The 17118-nt window shown below is 36.1% G+C and overlaps 3 protein-coding genes across 4 annotated transcripts; all 3 read right to left on the bottom strand.

Annotated features, from left to right (window-relative positions):
- Positions 1–4: 4 nt before the first annotated feature.
- Positions 5–3431, bottom strand: LOC140809826 (uncharacterized). The gene is made up of 5 exons (XM_073167571.1): positions 2660–3431; positions 1799–2254; positions 993–1370; positions 840–907; positions 5–426 (listed from the first exon to the last, which is right to left on the bottom strand). The coding sequence occupies exons 1-5, from the start codon at positions 3287–3289 to the stop codon at positions 210–212; spliced, it is 1749 nt and encodes a 582-aa protein (XP_073023672.1). The 5' UTR covers positions 3290–3431; the 3' UTR covers positions 5–209.
- Positions 3432–4727: 1296 nt separating this feature from the next.
- LOC140809914 (wall-associated receptor kinase 2-like) lies at positions 4728–7520 on the bottom strand. Its single transcript, XM_073167696.1, has 3 exons — positions 6499–7520; positions 6230–6400; positions 4728–6112 (listed from the first exon to the last, which is right to left on the bottom strand). The coding sequence occupies exons 1-3, from the start codon at positions 7496–7498 to the stop codon at positions 4872–4874; spliced, it is 2412 nt and encodes an 803-aa protein (XP_073023797.1). The 5' UTR covers positions 7499–7520; the 3' UTR covers positions 4728–4871.
- Positions 7521–8888: 1368 nt separating this feature from the next.
- Positions 8889–16245, bottom strand: LOC140809039 (ran-binding protein M homolog). Of its 2 annotated transcripts, none has more exons than XM_073166494.1 (10): positions 15712–16245; positions 14545–14691; positions 14160–14246; positions 13944–13989; positions 13284–13359; positions 12472–12641; positions 11593–11661; positions 10940–10999; positions 9905–9991; positions 8889–9414 (listed from the first exon to the last, which is right to left on the bottom strand). In XM_073166494.1, exons 1-10 carry the CDS (start codon positions 16095–16097, stop codon positions 9142–9144), a joined length of 1401 nt encoding a protein of 466 aa, XP_073022595.1. In that variant the 5' UTR covers positions 16098–16245; the 3' UTR covers positions 8889–9141. The 2 variants fall into 2 exon arrangements, with proteins under 2 accessions (XP_073022595.1, XP_073022596.1); XM_073166495.1 differs by having other exon boundaries at positions 12472–12634; positions 13283–13359; positions 15712–16243.
- Positions 16246–17118: the final 873 nt, after the last annotated feature.

Below are 17118 nucleotides of genomic sequence, written 5' to 3'. Positions count from 1 at the left end.
CTACAGAACCAATGGCATTTCATGTTCTTCACCGGAACCACACCATATCCTCCAAACTTGCCAGACATTAAAAAGCTAACTAATTTCACAAGGAACCCACATTTCGCATATATTACAGCCGTCTCTGCACACACAAAAATCTAGTGGTTAAATAACAAGCTAGCTATAGCTAAAAGATTTTTTTACATGCACATATCCAATTAAAGTCACTAAGGAGAAAATGGGGCGGTCGCGGATCGTCTAAAATCCAAAGACTTGTGGGGTGAACATGGGAAAGGCTGCGTGCCAAGCATCCACAAATTCCCATTGTGTGGCAGCAACACTTGAGGATGATTACTCTTTGTGGCATCTTCTCCAGCATTTGAAGCAGAAACTTTTTTGCTTCTCTTCACAAATTCAAAAAATTCTGCAACTTGGCGAGCGTACCTGCATGCAGCAACAATATCGCAGGTACAAAAATGAGATAAAGTGATCGGATCAAAAAATCAGTAGATGCTGTTTGGGGAAATATTAGTGAAGAGAAGGTACTAGAATTCTTGGTGATCATATCCTTGCGTGCAACCAACTTTGACCGAAATCAAAGCCATCTTAATGCTTAGGGTCCCAATATGTCCCAAGAATATGGAAATAGAGATGATGATCGATGATAGTACAAGATAATTACGGTAGGCGGTTTAAAATAAAGATTAGACGCTCTAATTTTAAATTCAATGCGTAACAACTTCGAGGGTTGAGACAGCACCACATAAAACTAGCATTTATCATACTACAAAATTTCCTTGCTCATCCTGAAACAAATATCCAAAGTACGCATAGGAAAACAGGGAAAGACAACATACTCCTGCTTAGCTTCGGTGTCTCTGATAAAATCGATGTCTGGCTCGCAGTCAAGAACCAAGGCAGGGACCTACTCATCACCAACCAAACGTAAGCTAAAAATTCAATGCAACAAATTTTCGTAGAAGAAAGCCAAAATCAAGCGTAGACTATACCTTTTGGATGCTTGAGTGCAAATGATCACCATCCAAATAAAACACACGATCTCTTATATTGGGGTGTAAGCGCCAGTCTATGGAGTTGGTTACCTTACTCACAGACAGCACTCTATGATTACCACTTTGGAATGGGAAAAGCCAGCTTTCATGCTTTTCATGCAAGTCTTGTAAATATTTTAGAGACACTCCACCTTCCTCTTCTCTCTTTCGCAGCATCATACGCTTGTGGCAAGTACCAGGGCTTGCACGCAGATAAATAAAACCATCAGGTACAAGACCGGGCAAACTTGAAACAACAGGATCGAACCATGAGTCATAAATGCTGATCTCCATCTCATTCATCCACTTTGCCTCGTGAACAGCTCTCACAAAGACCTTCAAAACAGAACACAAATCCAGCACGGTAAAATAATCCCAACAAGAACAAAGATGTTTCACAAGAAAGCAGAAACTCGACATATGCAGGACTCTTGGAACATGCATTCAGTGGATGACACAATTATTTTGAGTGGTAGATTAGCCAAATAACTGATGCACATCGCGGTTAATTAAAATTTTACTTGCTGCTTCTTATATTTGATTAGTGATACTTAAACAAACTGCAATTTTTTATGGACATATCCCGCCACAACAGAACACATTAGGCATTGATAGCATCACAAAGTCTGCGCTAGGGAAAAGAAAACAATTTTGCAGGGAAAAAATAGTGGGCGCATATCTACTATATACCAAAGGAAAACAAAAGCCTTTCTTCTTGTTGAATAAAATCATGAAAGCAAGATTAATAAAAGGTAGACACTTACCATTCTGTCACTGAAAACACTTCTCTCCATCAGTCTCAGTGGTTTGATACCACCGGAGGACTCTTTTTCCTGCATAACTCTCGTCACAAACACATAGTTTTGAAAGGTATAGGCATATCTCTCTGGCTCAGCATAAAAGGCATCTAAAATATTGAAGTGGTCTGGACCAACATCTTGCCACTTGTCAATGGGTTCAGGAACAATCTCCACGAGATCTCTGAGCTCTAGCGTTTCATTGGCTATTCTTTGCAAAAATGTGGTCTTTCCAACACTGATATTTCCTTCCACACACAAAGTGATGCGCTTCTTTTGGACCGGCTTCAAATCATTCTCCTTCAACTCTTCATCCACGCTCTCCTTGATAAATGTAGTTATACTCTCAGCATGGTGTTTGTGTATGATTCCAACCGAACTCTGTAAGAACTCCACCATTTTCTGACTGGATTTTCCAAAGAACTGCAACAGAAATAGCATTCACACTTGTCATCAAAGCAATCTAAGAAAACATTTATACTCGTTTATTTACTATAATTTCCCCCGCGCAATTTTTATAAATTTTTGGCAGTTGGTAAACATTCAAAATTAGCAAGCCAACCAAAGAACTGACTTCTTTCCTGTTTAACTTCGATTCACTTAACCAATCAAAATAAGGTCACCAAATGTAGGAGATGCCGCCAATAACAAAACGCTTCCGGTCTTTCCTTTACTTCCATTTTCACCAACAGTCGAAGGCCACTAAAACAAATCTAACCCCTCACACAGAATGTAATTACAGATTCGCAAATATCCAAATCTACAACACATGGATAAACAAAAATAACTAAACTTCTTGAACATCAATGACACAGAATAATTATGTACCTTCTCTTTGTAAAGCTGTTTGAGCTCAGCAACACCCTCGAAACCTTTATCCACCAGCTTCCTCAAATTTCTTGGTCCTACTCCTGGAATCTTCAACAAATCAGGGCTCGACAACACCGCGGCTCTATCACCACCACTAATTCCGCCTCGCCTCTTCACTACTCGTCTCTCCTCAGCCGCACCTTTCACATTTTCAACATCATTCCCGCCATCCGCGGATAACTCACCGCCACTACCCGAGTTTTCGGCAAGCGCAGTAAACCACGCCCTCTGTCGGCACCCAACGATACATCCATAAGCATTCTTCTCCGAAACAACCCAACCCCTCGAAGTCACCGTACTGCAACCATTACGAAAGCCCCCGCAGTTCTCAGCCCAGAAACTGGAGGTAGCAATTTCCATAACCCTGAGGCTCTGAGCCGTCGAGGTGAAAAAGGGGCTTCTCTGGATATGGATGCGGTGGTGAGGCAGACGGAGCACGGAGGCGGAGGACGACATTTTTGGGCCAAAATTGGAGGCACCGCTGAAAAACCCAGAACAGAAAAGGCAAGAAGCATGAAAGGGTAGAGTGTTAACGGATAAAATAGGGGGGTCAGGGGCACAGAAGCTTCTGCTCAGCAGCTTTTGCATCACTGTGGCGCATCTCAAACATGGGTTTGTTTGTATGTATGCAAGTGCAAGGGGAAGAAAGGGATTTTGGGGAGTGGAGAAATCGGCCTTCAGGGCTTGGAGTAAATTAATGGAGACAACAAGAATTCTTGCCACTGCTCACAGCAACACACATTTCCAAATATATATGGGAAATAATTTATTAATTGATTTTAAAATAGGATTCTGTAATAAATTATATCTAAACAATTTTTTAAAAAAAATGGGGGGTCATCTCAATTTCTGAATGATCCCTAAATTGGTAACACACAGGCACCGATCCACCGATGTCACAAGTTTAAAACGACATCCATATACTAAAATATTATGTATATATATCATATGGTAATTTACTTTATATTAGTGTACATATGTATTAAATTTTCGATGTCCCGTCAATATTTTACAATGACTTATAAACAGAGCAATTAAATCAAAATAGTAAAAAAGTAAAAGTTATGTACTAAAAGCAAACTTTGAAAAATTAATTAATAAAAACTTAAATTTAACAAGTAACTAGGTCAAAAAATTATTTTCCATATATATCATGTTATTTTAATAACGCAAGCATGCGTTAAATTCCTTATTTAAATAAAATCAATTTATCATCAACCTTTTAAAGTAATAACAATATTGGAATCTCTCGTTATTTTACTGTAAAATTATTTTTATAAAAAAAAATTAAAAAATGATATATTGACTATTAAAAATTATATAAAAAAATTATTTTTCCGATCTCAGTCAGTCATGAGATACAATAGACCGAGGTTGGGTGCCTTGTAACGCAACCCTTTGCGCCAAAAACATAACCTTGGAAAACGCAGTTTTTTGGAGCTACTTGCGCCAGCTTCCAATGGCTCCATTTGCTGAAGGAGGAGGAGTATGAATTGTTTGCTACGATGGCTCGGACTGTTTGGTATGTGCCTTGCAAGAGAATGCATGCACTGTCTCGACAACCAACGGATTTTAAGATTGATCGGGCCTATCTCTTTGTTGGATGTCTTACCAAATCATTTAAGGTTGGATGTTGATATGAGTTTCGATGGTTCCCGGAACTAGTACGGTGGGGGGGCAGTACGTGGACTATGAAAATTCTTTTTATAATTCATGCCTTGTATGGTATGAATTAGATGCTAAAAACAACATTAAACTTTGCCTACCTGTTTCCTATATATTTTTTTAAAGTGATTGTAAAGTCAAATTATGTGCGTCTCTCTCTTAGCTGTTATGAATGACAGAATGAGTGATTTTCTAAATGGTTTCTCTTTGTAAAAAATCAGAAAATAGTTTGCAGAAACAGAATAAAAATTGATTGCTAGAGTGTATGTAAATTATTCAAATTATAGTAGATATTGATTATCTGGGAATTGAATGAAATCCAACTTAATTTTCGCCTGTACGTAAACCAACACAGAATGCGGATCGGAACGGAGCTCATTAGTGATCATAACCGGGGAACAAATTATAATTGTACAGCACGCTTGTTACACTTTTATTGTGCAAGAAGTGAAAATGTGACATTATGTAAAGTATTAATGCTATTATTCAACTAAATAGTAACATTTCACCTCCCACGGGTTCCCATCGGTAATATTATGTGATCTCTAAGGCTATCATATGTGTTACTCGTGCTGCTATCTGTACCATTAGCATTGAAAAAGGGATAATCGGATCCCTCACGAAGCAAGGATTCCATCTCTTCTCCATTATGTTTGGTTAGAGCCCACGAGTGTGCCTGTACTCCAGTTCTGAGCCCCGCGAGTTCCATGGCTACTTCTTTCATATTCGGCCTATCGTCCCCTTTTACGTGTAAGCACCCCTCTGCAAGCCTAGCAACGTTTGTTAGTTGCACACTATTTGCCTTAGACAAAATGTTATCATCAAGAATTTCGAATAAGCGTCCTTGTTTTAGTTTGTAGAGGAAAAAGTGGGCTAAATTCTTCTCCAACTCTGGCTTATCGTAGCTTAAAGCCTTCCTGCCTGTTAGTAGCTCCACCAAAACTACTCCAAAGCTATAAACATCACTTTTCGGGGTCAGTTGGTTTGTTTGCATGTATTCGGGATCAAGGTATCCAAAAGTTCCTTGAACCATTGTAGATAACTGAGTTTGATCCACAGGAACCAATCTTGAAGCTCCAAAATCAGCCACTTTTGCTGTCAAATTGTCATCTAGAAGTATATTTGCTGGCTTGATATCTCTGTGAACGATTGGAGGTGATGCTGCGGAGTGCAAATATGAGAGCACTCCTGCTGTTTCTGTGGCTATTCTTAATCTTATGTCCCAGTCAAGAAAACGCGCCTTTGCCTGATCATGTATGTGTTCTGAGAGGGTGCCGTTGCTGATGAATTCATATACTAGAAGAGGGGCTTCTGTGTCCAAGCAACAACCACGGAGCTTGACAACGTTTGTGTGGTTAATTTGAGAAAGAACATACACCTCATTGACAAATTGCTCGACTTGGTTTGGGTCAACTTGTTTGGATTTCTTGATGGCTACTATACTGTTATCTGGTAAGATACCTTTGTATACAGTACCAAACCCTCCTTGGCCAATGATCACACTGTCATGGAAGTTATTCGTTGCCTTCTGCAGCTCGGAGGAACTGTAAAGTCTAGCCACCGTGTCAGGTGATCCATCTCTTTTTGAAAGCTTCTCTCTCTCTCTCTTTGAAAGCTTTTCTTGCAATAAATGGCCACCATTTCGAATAAAGAACTGTTGCTTCATCTTGATTGAACTTCTCCTTTTGAGTTCCAAGTACAACAAGCAAGCAGACAATAGCAGAATAACTACTCCTAAAGCGATCCCTGATTTCAATTATATAGTCAAGATGGAAAACAGAAATATTATAAGATCCTTTGATTTATACAGTTTTTACTCAATAAATGGGCTTCAAAATCAACAGGAGCATCATTCAATCTAACCTGCAACAAGTCTAGAAATGACTGATTCACCACGGACGCAGCCTTTTCCCTCTTTTGTCCCATCGCCATGATACCCATTGGGGCAGACACATTTGAAATTGCCTTCCGTGTTTCTACAGAACTGCTGCTTTTCGCATTTGTTTAGATTTGGATCGTTACATTCATTGATATCTGCAAAACAACAATAGAACCCAGAACATGTTAGAAAGTAAAAAAAATCTTGGAACACAAAGCTTCAATATGTGTTACTCCTACCGTCCTACGCATACCTTTGCAGCCATCAATTAGATATGGATTTCCTCGATAACCACTTTTGCAAGAACACCGATATCCATTACCATTATCGGGATTGTAGCACTCGGAATCGTGGCTCTTACACGCATAACTGAACGAATCCATCATTGCTTGCTGGCATGTTTCGCTCCCAATGGCCCAATCGGCCACCATAGGAAGCTTCTCCACACTGTTCAAGTTTGCAAGATTTTCCGGCGAAAAGCTAAACGAGGTTTCCTCGACAAGAAAAGCATGGCCGCAATTATTGAAATCTTTGACAAGAGAATAATTATCATAGCTCCCCAGAGTCAGCTCCACTCTCCGAACTTGCTTAGGAATAGAAGTTTGACAACAACCTACGCCCGAGCAAGACCCTTGTTCCAAATCATCCTCAGCGTAACAGATTGCAGTACACCCGGTTTTATACTTCCGATTCAGGCTGTTCAGCCGCAGCCCGGATGCAAATCCATTGGTATCACATCCCACAATAGTGAACTTGTTGTGAGTATTATTCACTGTTATGTTTGTTGGCAATCTTATCCAGGGTTCATTACTGGATATCCGTGTAGTTCTCGTGCCGTTAACAGCATAACAGTCGTGCGCTATGAACTGCAAGATACGAAGCTGGCCATCGAGTGATATGTTCAAGATTTCTATGGCGGAATTTTGCATGAAAAGTTTAGGGGGGTCGAAAGTTTGGTTACAGGTGACCCAAAAACTGCGGGCCTGGTAGCAGACTTCGGTAGTGCCGAAAGGGTATGGGATTTCTATGTCGCCGCAACGATCGAGGCAATTCAGCTTTGCTATGGGGTAACTTGGCTGCTGCGCTGACGATGATGTTAAAACAAGAAATAGCAGTGGGAATATTGCCATTTTCAACAAGAACCGAGTTTGGTGCAAATCAAAGAACTGGATTTGTGAAGTAAGGCAAAAAATACTTTTCATTTTACATATTACTCTTATTAAGAAAAATATTACACATGACTGACTACACATTGTTTTGAGATTATAAAACCACCACTTGGGATCGTTTGGTAATGTCAAAAGCAATATATTATAATCGTATATTTAATCATCAACCACCGTACATATATTTTAATTCTCTTAAAAAACAAAGAAAATTCTATATTTTAGTGCAAAGACTCTGGGTCAAGCCTGCAGCAGCCGAAGAAGACTGGTCTGATGGGTTCCTATCATGTTGGGCTCCATATTATCGGCCTTTTCCCTTATTGCCCTTTTTTTAATAACCCGCATGCCATATATTTTGTAAATTAGATAATCATATCTACTATATATTTTCCCTTTTAAATAAAAATATTATGACATCAGTTGTTGAAATAAATTCAAATCTCGTCTTGTAGGATTTAGGAGAAAATTCGGTGGTATTTTCTCTTCATATATTATGACAAAGTAAAAAATAACAACTACAACGGCAACCGCGAATGGAAATAATGAGAGAACTAATGGGTCCATTGGGCTTAATTTTCTGTTTAAGATTTTTATTTTTTTTATATTTGCATGATAATTTGACATTTGACAAGCATTAATTTTAGTGAAAATAAATGAAAAGAATCATTCGAATCGAAAATTTATGCTTTCGGGAAAAAAAGTGAAACAATGGTTCATGATTGATTTGATTCAGTTTAATACATCTCTCCATTCCAAAACAATAATTTTTCCAATTTAATAAATAATAATATATTTATAAATTTATAACTTACCCAAAATACCATTTAATGTCCAAATTATCAAAAGTAAAAAAATTACGCATTATATCTATACAAAATTACAAATATGTTTAAAATTGTAATATAACAATTATTTTTATATATACAGAGACATGTGAACCTGGTCACATACATTATGTGTACAATATGATACATATATACGCATTATTTTATTTCTCAAATTTTAATTTACAAAATTAAATATGATAAAAGATTCAGTAAAACGATTATTCTATAATAGAAGTACGAACATTTAAGTAGACTTTATTATACTAAATAAAAGTATAAATAATAAATAATAATTTGATGAAAAAGGCAGAATCATTTTTTTAAGAGTCGAATTCAAGAACGAAAATTTATATATCTCCCTTAACTAATCATATAATAAAAGATTACATAAAATTTCGACAATTACAGACCCATCAGATCCTGAAATCCCCGCCGAAGACAGGTTATGACTTACCATATTGCAGACAAAGAAGATACTAATGCATCAACTTGCACATATTGTAAACATGATGCACAACCGGTCGACTAAAATTGTGCACAGATACAAAAATATTTTCCTTTGCCAAGAGACCTAAAATAGAAATGATTCAAATTCTGACAACAATCCACTGTCTGCAAACTACGGTCTAACCTAAATAGATCTCTAAACGTAAAATGACAAGTCGAACCCTCGATTCATTCTGCTAATATATAGATATCTGGTGCTATGCAGTCGTGAACATAATAAATAAACAGAATGGAAATTATTCCATGAGAAAGAAAAACACTACTGCAAATGAAGAGTTAAAAGACTTCCAGTTGTGTCCATCTACAATGATTTATAATGATGGATTGTGGAATTCAGAAAGATTTGACTGAACTTATCTAGGTATTTACACTGAAGGTGGACATAGTATGTTGAAATCACTTCTTACCACTCTCAAGAATTCTGAGCAGATGGAAAGCCTCCCCTTGATCTCCATTCAAGGACCTCTTCTCAAAGAAGCAAGCCGTGAGCTGTCTTATTAGCATCTCAAGAGATGAGTGCATGCTAAGTCTTGAGTTTTTCATGTTTGGATTAGTTGACAAAATCATGGCATTGACTGCATCAGCCACCAGCTCCCGTTGTGAATCACGAAGAAGATATCCAACAGAGGATTTTTGTGGTTGTTCATAAGCTAGCAAAGCTGCACAATCCTGGCAGGAGAAGAAAACATAGCTAAAGTCATAAAACAAGCAGTTGCTCAAAATCCATCCTCGCGCTGAAACAGAAGGCAAAAGGGGTTAGCAACATTAACATCCAACACGATACAGTCAGCGGGACAAGTAAGCCATATCCTATGTAGCCATTTTCCTGTATCTTTTCTCAGGACACATGCTCTGGGGGTTCTGTCCGGCAGATGTCAACATAATATGCCACCAAAGCCAACTCCACATCCAAGAAATGAAAATCTAAGTATGCACCCAATGACACTTGCAAGGAGAAAAGCCAATAAGCAACTTCTCAAAATGGTCTCAACAAAGATAGCTTGTATAAAATTGTTTGCTACATGTGTATCCTTAAGAACCACACAAGCAAGCAGTCAACAGGTTCATGCAAGCAGTTCATGAAGAACGTACGACAACAAAGATTAGTAAATGCATATGTCAGAGATTAGAATAAAACTTCAAGTCTTCTTCACTCTACCTTAACAAAGTCATCAAAATCTGATGAAATCTTGAACTTATGAAACTCCCTTCTGCCATAAAGTATAGCTTCCTCTAACTTTCCACCCTGACACAAATTGAGCAAAATAAAAAATTTTATTTTCAGGGAAAACTGCCACTTGTTGATACAAGGCTAAACTTTCCCTTTTCCAAAACAGGGGAAGAATAAACTACTTTTTTAAACATAATTATTCAAATAATTCCAGATTAAAAAATTATTACCATAAAGCATTGAGTTAAACTATGAAATAAAGTATGAAAAATAAATTTTAGGCTAGTCATATTGAACTAAACACTTGATATTAATTCCTAATTTTTTTTAATGACATCCTTTTTTAAGGTTAATTCAAATTCTCTTGGCACAATAAAGGCTACATGCTGACTTTGCAAGAGGCAAAGTGTAGATACCCATATATACCCAACGGTCCTGCCCCAAAATAAAATAGGAAAAAAATATAAAATTGCATTTGTATGGAAGGATTTTATATGTAGGAAGAGATTTGATTTGGGAAAGATTTGAAGAATAAATTTCAAATACCGCTAAAACAATTGTCATTTGAAATCCATCACAAATACCATTGAAAATGTCTAACTTGATATGTTGTGGATTTGAAAATTACTAATTTTAGTCCATCTAAACAAGCCAATAAATAGAAATAATGGATTTGAAATCAAATCCATCCAAACGCAACCTGAAGGAAAGACACAAATATAAGGTGATGGCAGCTCTATACTTTTACCCTGGTTAAGCTTTAACATTAATCTTGAAATTGAAAAGTGATACAGTTCAGACTATTACAGGATACTCCAGATATCTAAGCATACTGACAAGTTTCTACATCAAATATGGGCGAGGTGCGGTATAAACCAAATCATCACTGTTTAGCAATAAAATCTGAAGCAGACAGTTTCATTCATCACCTTCCTGTCCTTCGCATATTGAAAGAAAAGGGTGAATATTGTAGACCAACGACATGCCTAAGCTCGGTTAGAGTATTATGAAAAAGATATTTACCCGAACTAGCTCAACAAATTTTTGACAATGGAGCAAAAAGCAAATAATCGACGCATCATCCTGCATAGAGCAGCAGATTCATTAAGGATAGTGAAAAAGGTATTAACCATAACAGCAAACTAAGTAGTGACAATCTGAAGATAAAAACTTGAATGAAAAGGAAAATAATAGCGAGAATAAGGAGCTTTAACAATTATACATGATAACAATCAATTAAAAAAAACATGCTGGACGTGATTAAATAAATATATCAATATGATGAGATTCTCGGGCATAATCTTGTAATGATAAAACCAGGAGATCCTAGAATACTCATATGGCGGATCTATCACCAACTACTCAAACTAAAACTTGTCCTCACAAAAGATCAATAATGAGTTCTTTTATCTTTAAACCATTCATATTGTCATTGGTCAAGTGTAAAAATTACGAATTTCAGGTGGAGTCAATTTATTTTTATGAGATATATGTCAGGCCAAAAGAATAATGATAGACAAAAATTTCAGTGAAGGATGAGGAATGACTCAAGAGGATGAAGGTGAAAAAAGTAAAGAAAACTCCTCATTAAGATTAATAAGAAGCTGCGAATATAATAATATCAATAAAAATGCCATGCCATTAAGTCGACAAAGAAAAGGCTCGAGATAATCTACCTGAATAATTTGAGGATACCATTCCTGAATTTTTGCAAATGCATCATCAACCTGGCCACACCTTATTAGCTACATGAACAAGAAGAGGATACTATTAATTGCTATTCCAGGTACAAAAGTTGCTAATCAAATAGGATGACTAAACCCATAGAAAAACAAAAATTTCATTTCTCTCAAAGTGGCCATTAGCGAAAAAATTGCGGTTGATCCAATCAAACCTGCCTATAGCCACAATTTTTCTATGAATTTTAGACAAATGCCAACCCATCTTCAACTCTTAAGTATGATAGCTAAATTAGTTGACATCCAGTTGGCATAGACAACTATTGGTTGTTATGAAATTAACAATCAACTGACACCGGACACCCTTCCCTTTAGAACTCAGTATAACAGTGCCAGTTTTGATTTAAATCTAGTCATATTGATACAATGAGAACCCAAGGGCATCTGCAGACTGAAGCGCGTGCTCTTGTAGCACAAGGCCATATGGAACCAGGTAGCATGACATAACTCATAACTGTAAAGAATCAATGCCCATGGTAACTTCACGAATATACAATGATTGAATGAATGTATCATGAAACAGTGAAAGAGGATCTGTGCATGTACCAATGAAACCTAACATGCTCCATTTATATTCTGTTAAGTTGCCTATTAAATCCACAAGAGGAAAACCTAAATTTTCTTGTGAACTGCATATAACTCAGAAACTATTGTTCAACCCTTGCAAAAAGGGAGAAGATAAAAAGTAGAATGATTAAGCATTTTTCAAATTCAATAGTATAGAAGAGAGTCCCTGCTGAGACTTTAAAAAATATAAACTAAATTGTGACTTCAATAAAAGAATTTCAGTGAACAGGTATATTCTTTGGCATGAACCTGACGAAGAGTCCTCCTTTGATTCAAAGCATACACAGAATCTTCTTCACCGCAGCCAATTTCTGATGCTAAAGAAATCGGAGGAACCATACTTTTACTAGCCATGTCGAATAGTTGAAGTGTTTCTTCATACCCATAGTGTTGTAAATAGGACCGAACTATTCTGAAACAATATCAAATGAAATTTGTCAAAGAATTTGGTGGCGTTTGGTTTTGCTTAACCAACTCAACTCAAAAGTTTCGAGAAAAAAATGTTTAAAAAAGTTTTGAATTTGGATTTTGAAAATCGATGTGATACATTAAAAGAGATACGATGTAATGAATACAGGGAAATGAACAGTGAAGTAAAACATAGAAAAAGAATTAAAAAAATGTGTAACATTATGTTCCAAATAGTTTATTTGAAATATGAAATGATGAGCCCTTGAGTGGTAAATTTTGAAGCCAAACACTGGTTGGGCTCTAGTATGGAACTCCTAAAGCCCAGCAAACAGAGCATTTATGTTTTAACCGAATTCTTTACGAACGATAATCACCAATACTCAAGAAGCCAATAACACTAATACGCTCTTTGTATCTTTGAAAAAGACACTCGCTGCGTAAGTAAGAATTAACAGTTAGTTATCGGCGATGACTGATAGTATTATAGGATTGTGACTCAATGGAGAGAAAGTGAGTGGTGAAAAGAAAATATTAGAATTTCATACGCATAATTGAGCGGAAACCCTTAGGGAGACCTTAAAATGAGCAATAATATAAATAATGCCAATTGTAAATTCGAAACAATTTGGAATAGTTGTTTCTTACTTACCCATAACCAGCATCCTGTGGCACTGAGATTTTGTCAATATCTATCTGTTGCCTTGATCTATGGTCTGCTTCATATGCCTGATTGACATATACAAGAGACTGTAAGGGAATACAGCATTTTGAATCAATTGAAATGTATTAATGTGCTAATTGGCATTTTATAGAAAGTTTCCGTCCTATTTTACAGCACATTAATGAATAAGTATTATGCAAGCAGATTTGTGATCGAAATAAAACTATAGACAAAAATTCCTTCATTGATAAAACACAGAGGCTGTAGCCTGTAGGTTATTTTTTCACCCTCGATTTGAGAGGTCAAACCATTCACATTGGCATTCAGCAGACAATAATTGAACTAATATCCTGATTAATAAACATTCAGTTTAAATCAAAAGTAATAAAACTTTTGTACTACATAATGATTCTGATGCATAAATGGGAAGACCGTACTAACTACTTGATGGATACTTTTTTCAGAAATGAGCACGTACAACCTGAATTAAGCAAAGCATGATTCAATCAGATAGTAAGGCAAAAGACAGTGGACGAGCAAGTAAACATGAATTAAGCAAAGCATTATTAAATCAGATAATAAGGGAAAAGACAGTGGACGAGCAAGTAAGATGGCTCATTGAACAAAAGAAGATGGATGTAAAACTTACTTTAATATCGAAAACAAATGGATCCTTTCCAAAGTTAACAGTTATCCTGTCATAATAGATCAATGAACAACTTTAAGAAGTTCAATTATTAAAGGAAACTCGCTATCGCGTTGATATGGAGCACATATTAGACCAACAAATGAAAAGAAGGCATATGTTATTGTAGCTCACATTAAAAATATATACAAATAATGGAATAATTGTCATGACACATACTCTTCACTCTGGCTGTGAACAGCAACCGTGGGAAACACGGGACCCTTGACATCTTTATAAACAGTTCCTACTACAGCACCGTTTTTCCTGTTAAATAGGTGATTAACAAAGAATATTCAAATTCTCAAAAAACCAAAGAATATTCACGAGTGAACCTAAGAAATGAGTGATAAAGTTGAATGACGCCCAACCCAAGTAAATAAATAAATGTTTATAAGAAACCAGTTAAAAAGAGCTAGATAACACTTTGTTATCAACCAACAAGCCCGTTATTAAATACCAAAGCATGGAGAATTTCCAACTTTATAAATAATCCTAAAGAGTGAATATCTTACGTGAAAAAAAATTGTTGTGTATCATATTTATACAAGAGTGAATATCTTACGTGAAAAAAAATTGTTGTGTGTCATAGTTTATACCACCTCCCACTGTATCACCAGTTGAGAAAGTTGGGCCAAATGTCTCGCCCTTTCCACGTCCACGATAAAGTAACCCATCGTCCCCATGATATCCATAACTATTTGCTTCCCATCTGTCAAATAGAGAAGGATCAACAATGACTTCAGAATACAATAGACAGTGTGAAACTTAACTATTTGCTTCCCATCTGTCAAATAGAGAAGGATCAACAATGACTTTAGAATACAATAGACAGTGTGAAACTTGAAAACAATGACCTAAAATGGGAGTAATAGCTAAACGGTAATCTCAACTAAATATTACAGTATATATTTATACCATATGTACTGGTTTAGTTCTGAACACGTATAGCAGCTTTTTTAATTCCAAAATTTTCCGCCTAAATTTGTAGCACGACCATCACTTGGTGATGAATATCAAATAGTATAACCTGAATAACTTTACTGGCATTTGTCCTTCCAGAGCCAAGTAAAATGTATACAAATCTAAAGGGTAAAAAACAACAATAAATAAATCCCGTGTCCACGGATAATCAGTGTTCTAAAAAATGGGATTGACGCGAAATGTGACGAAACCGCAACAATTCAGCAAAAAAAAGGAAAAAAAAAAGGTCAACAGTAGGTTGACCACATTAAGCATCATGAGCTTAATCGCGAATTTTTTTTCAATTTTAAATTTAACTCATTTAAAATTAAACACTTTCAATTTCCATCAATTAAAACTCAAAAAAAAAACCTTCTGTTCAAAACAAAAGAAACCTACCGCCCATCATCTCCCAGCAAAACCCTTCACTTCAAAATAAAAAAAAAAATCTGACTATTCTACCATTAATATTAATTACCATGGGATAATTAAAGTTATATATATGTGTTATTTAGCATATTTATTGGCATGAGATAATTGAAATTTTAATAAAAATTTAAAAAAAAACTATTTAGTTGCGTACTAAACCCATTCAAACATTGTAAAACTTGAAACTTGGTCTCGACAGCATAATAACTTGGTTAAAAAGCTCCTTAAGCGCACGTATTTGAAGTGAGCAGGCTTAAAGAAACATCAAAATGCAAATAACAAATAACATAACCCAGATAAAATAAATAATGCGTGCACAAGGATAAAACAATACACATACCCCGGTTGGCGACGGAGTTTGAAAGCAGAAGTGGTGAATCCGATGGCAATTTGCCCCTTAGCACCTGCATTCTTCACTAAGATCTCAAAATAATAAACCAGCCGCTTCATTGGTGCGGCGCGATTCGCCTGCACGACTCCGACGTCGTGTCCATGTAAATTAACGCTTGGATACGATACCGAAAGCTTGTCGGGTCCTACCAATGAAAACCCACCGGAGCTATTTACGGTATCTAGCGCAGTTGGAGCCTCCTCACCATCCTCGTCAAATACAGATTTACTTTCCGGGGTTAGGGTTAGGGAAGTGTTGCGCCAAACCTGGAGGAAGTAGGATCCAGTAAAACCGTTGGGCGATGGCAATTGATTTTGTGAAGTTGTTTCAGACATTTTACGAAGGATCGATTAAGATTGCTACGGAAAAAAATATGGGAATCTTCGATGGAAGGCGATGTATCTTGAAGATTAGGGCGGGCGAGAAGAAATTTTACTGTTCCTAATATTTTCTCCCCTCCAATCAGGACTTCACTACAGTCCATGCGCACTCCACTTTAATTATTTTAATAAATAAATAAAAGCGCTGGAACATAAACGGAATGCGACTTTATAAATAGATATAGCTGAAACGCTTTTATCGGTTGAACAAAGCGGCAGTGGGTAAATTTGATGTTAATAGTTGGGGCAATATCCGCCCGCTAAATCCATCGTTTCGTTATATCTGAGTCTGACCTTCTTTTGAATAAAGATTTCACGGGATGTCTCTTGCTAGCACATATATCCGAAAACTGGCATCAAATTTTTTGACGATAAAGATGTTGAAATCAAAATTAAAATCATCTATGATATTTTAGAAATCGAATATTTCACAAATTAACATAATCAGATGCCAGAAACAGATAGCAATGTAACTTAAAGCTACATTGCATGTTTATGAATTTGTATTGTGAAATATATAGAATATAGGAATGTAAATAATTAGATCATAGGACAAATTTATAACACGGTAACATATGATAAAATCAAGAGATTTCTTGCATTTAAGTTCGTGATTGTGACTTAGGAATTGATATAAATTGGTTATTTGAGGTGAAGAATTGATCATAGGCACCTTAAAAAAAATATTCCTTACTACTTTTTTTTTAAAAATAAATTCCTTACTATATTATATTATAATAAAAATTTAAAAATAGGTGATGAAAATCATTATTCAAGCTTTCGCCAATTTTTTTCACCTCAAATAACCAATTTTTTTCACCTCAAATCCAAAAAAAATATCAATTTTTAGCATCTTTTTTAGAACAAATAAAAACTTATTCTTGAAATCATCATGCGTCACTCACCTATCATTTTGTCACGATCTCCTTAACAAAATATGGCAAGCAAACATTGTTACAACATCACACAATATCTC

This window comes from Primulina eburnea, chromosome 13 (assembly GCF_022965805.1).
Source record: "Primulina eburnea isolate SZY01 chromosome 13, ASM2296580v1, whole genome shotgun sequence".
Taxonomy (NCBI): domain Eukaryota; kingdom Viridiplantae; phylum Streptophyta; class Magnoliopsida; order Lamiales; family Gesneriaceae; genus Primulina; species Primulina eburnea.
Note: the sequence above shows the minus strand (reverse complement) of the source record. Positions and strands in the feature narration are given on the sequence as shown.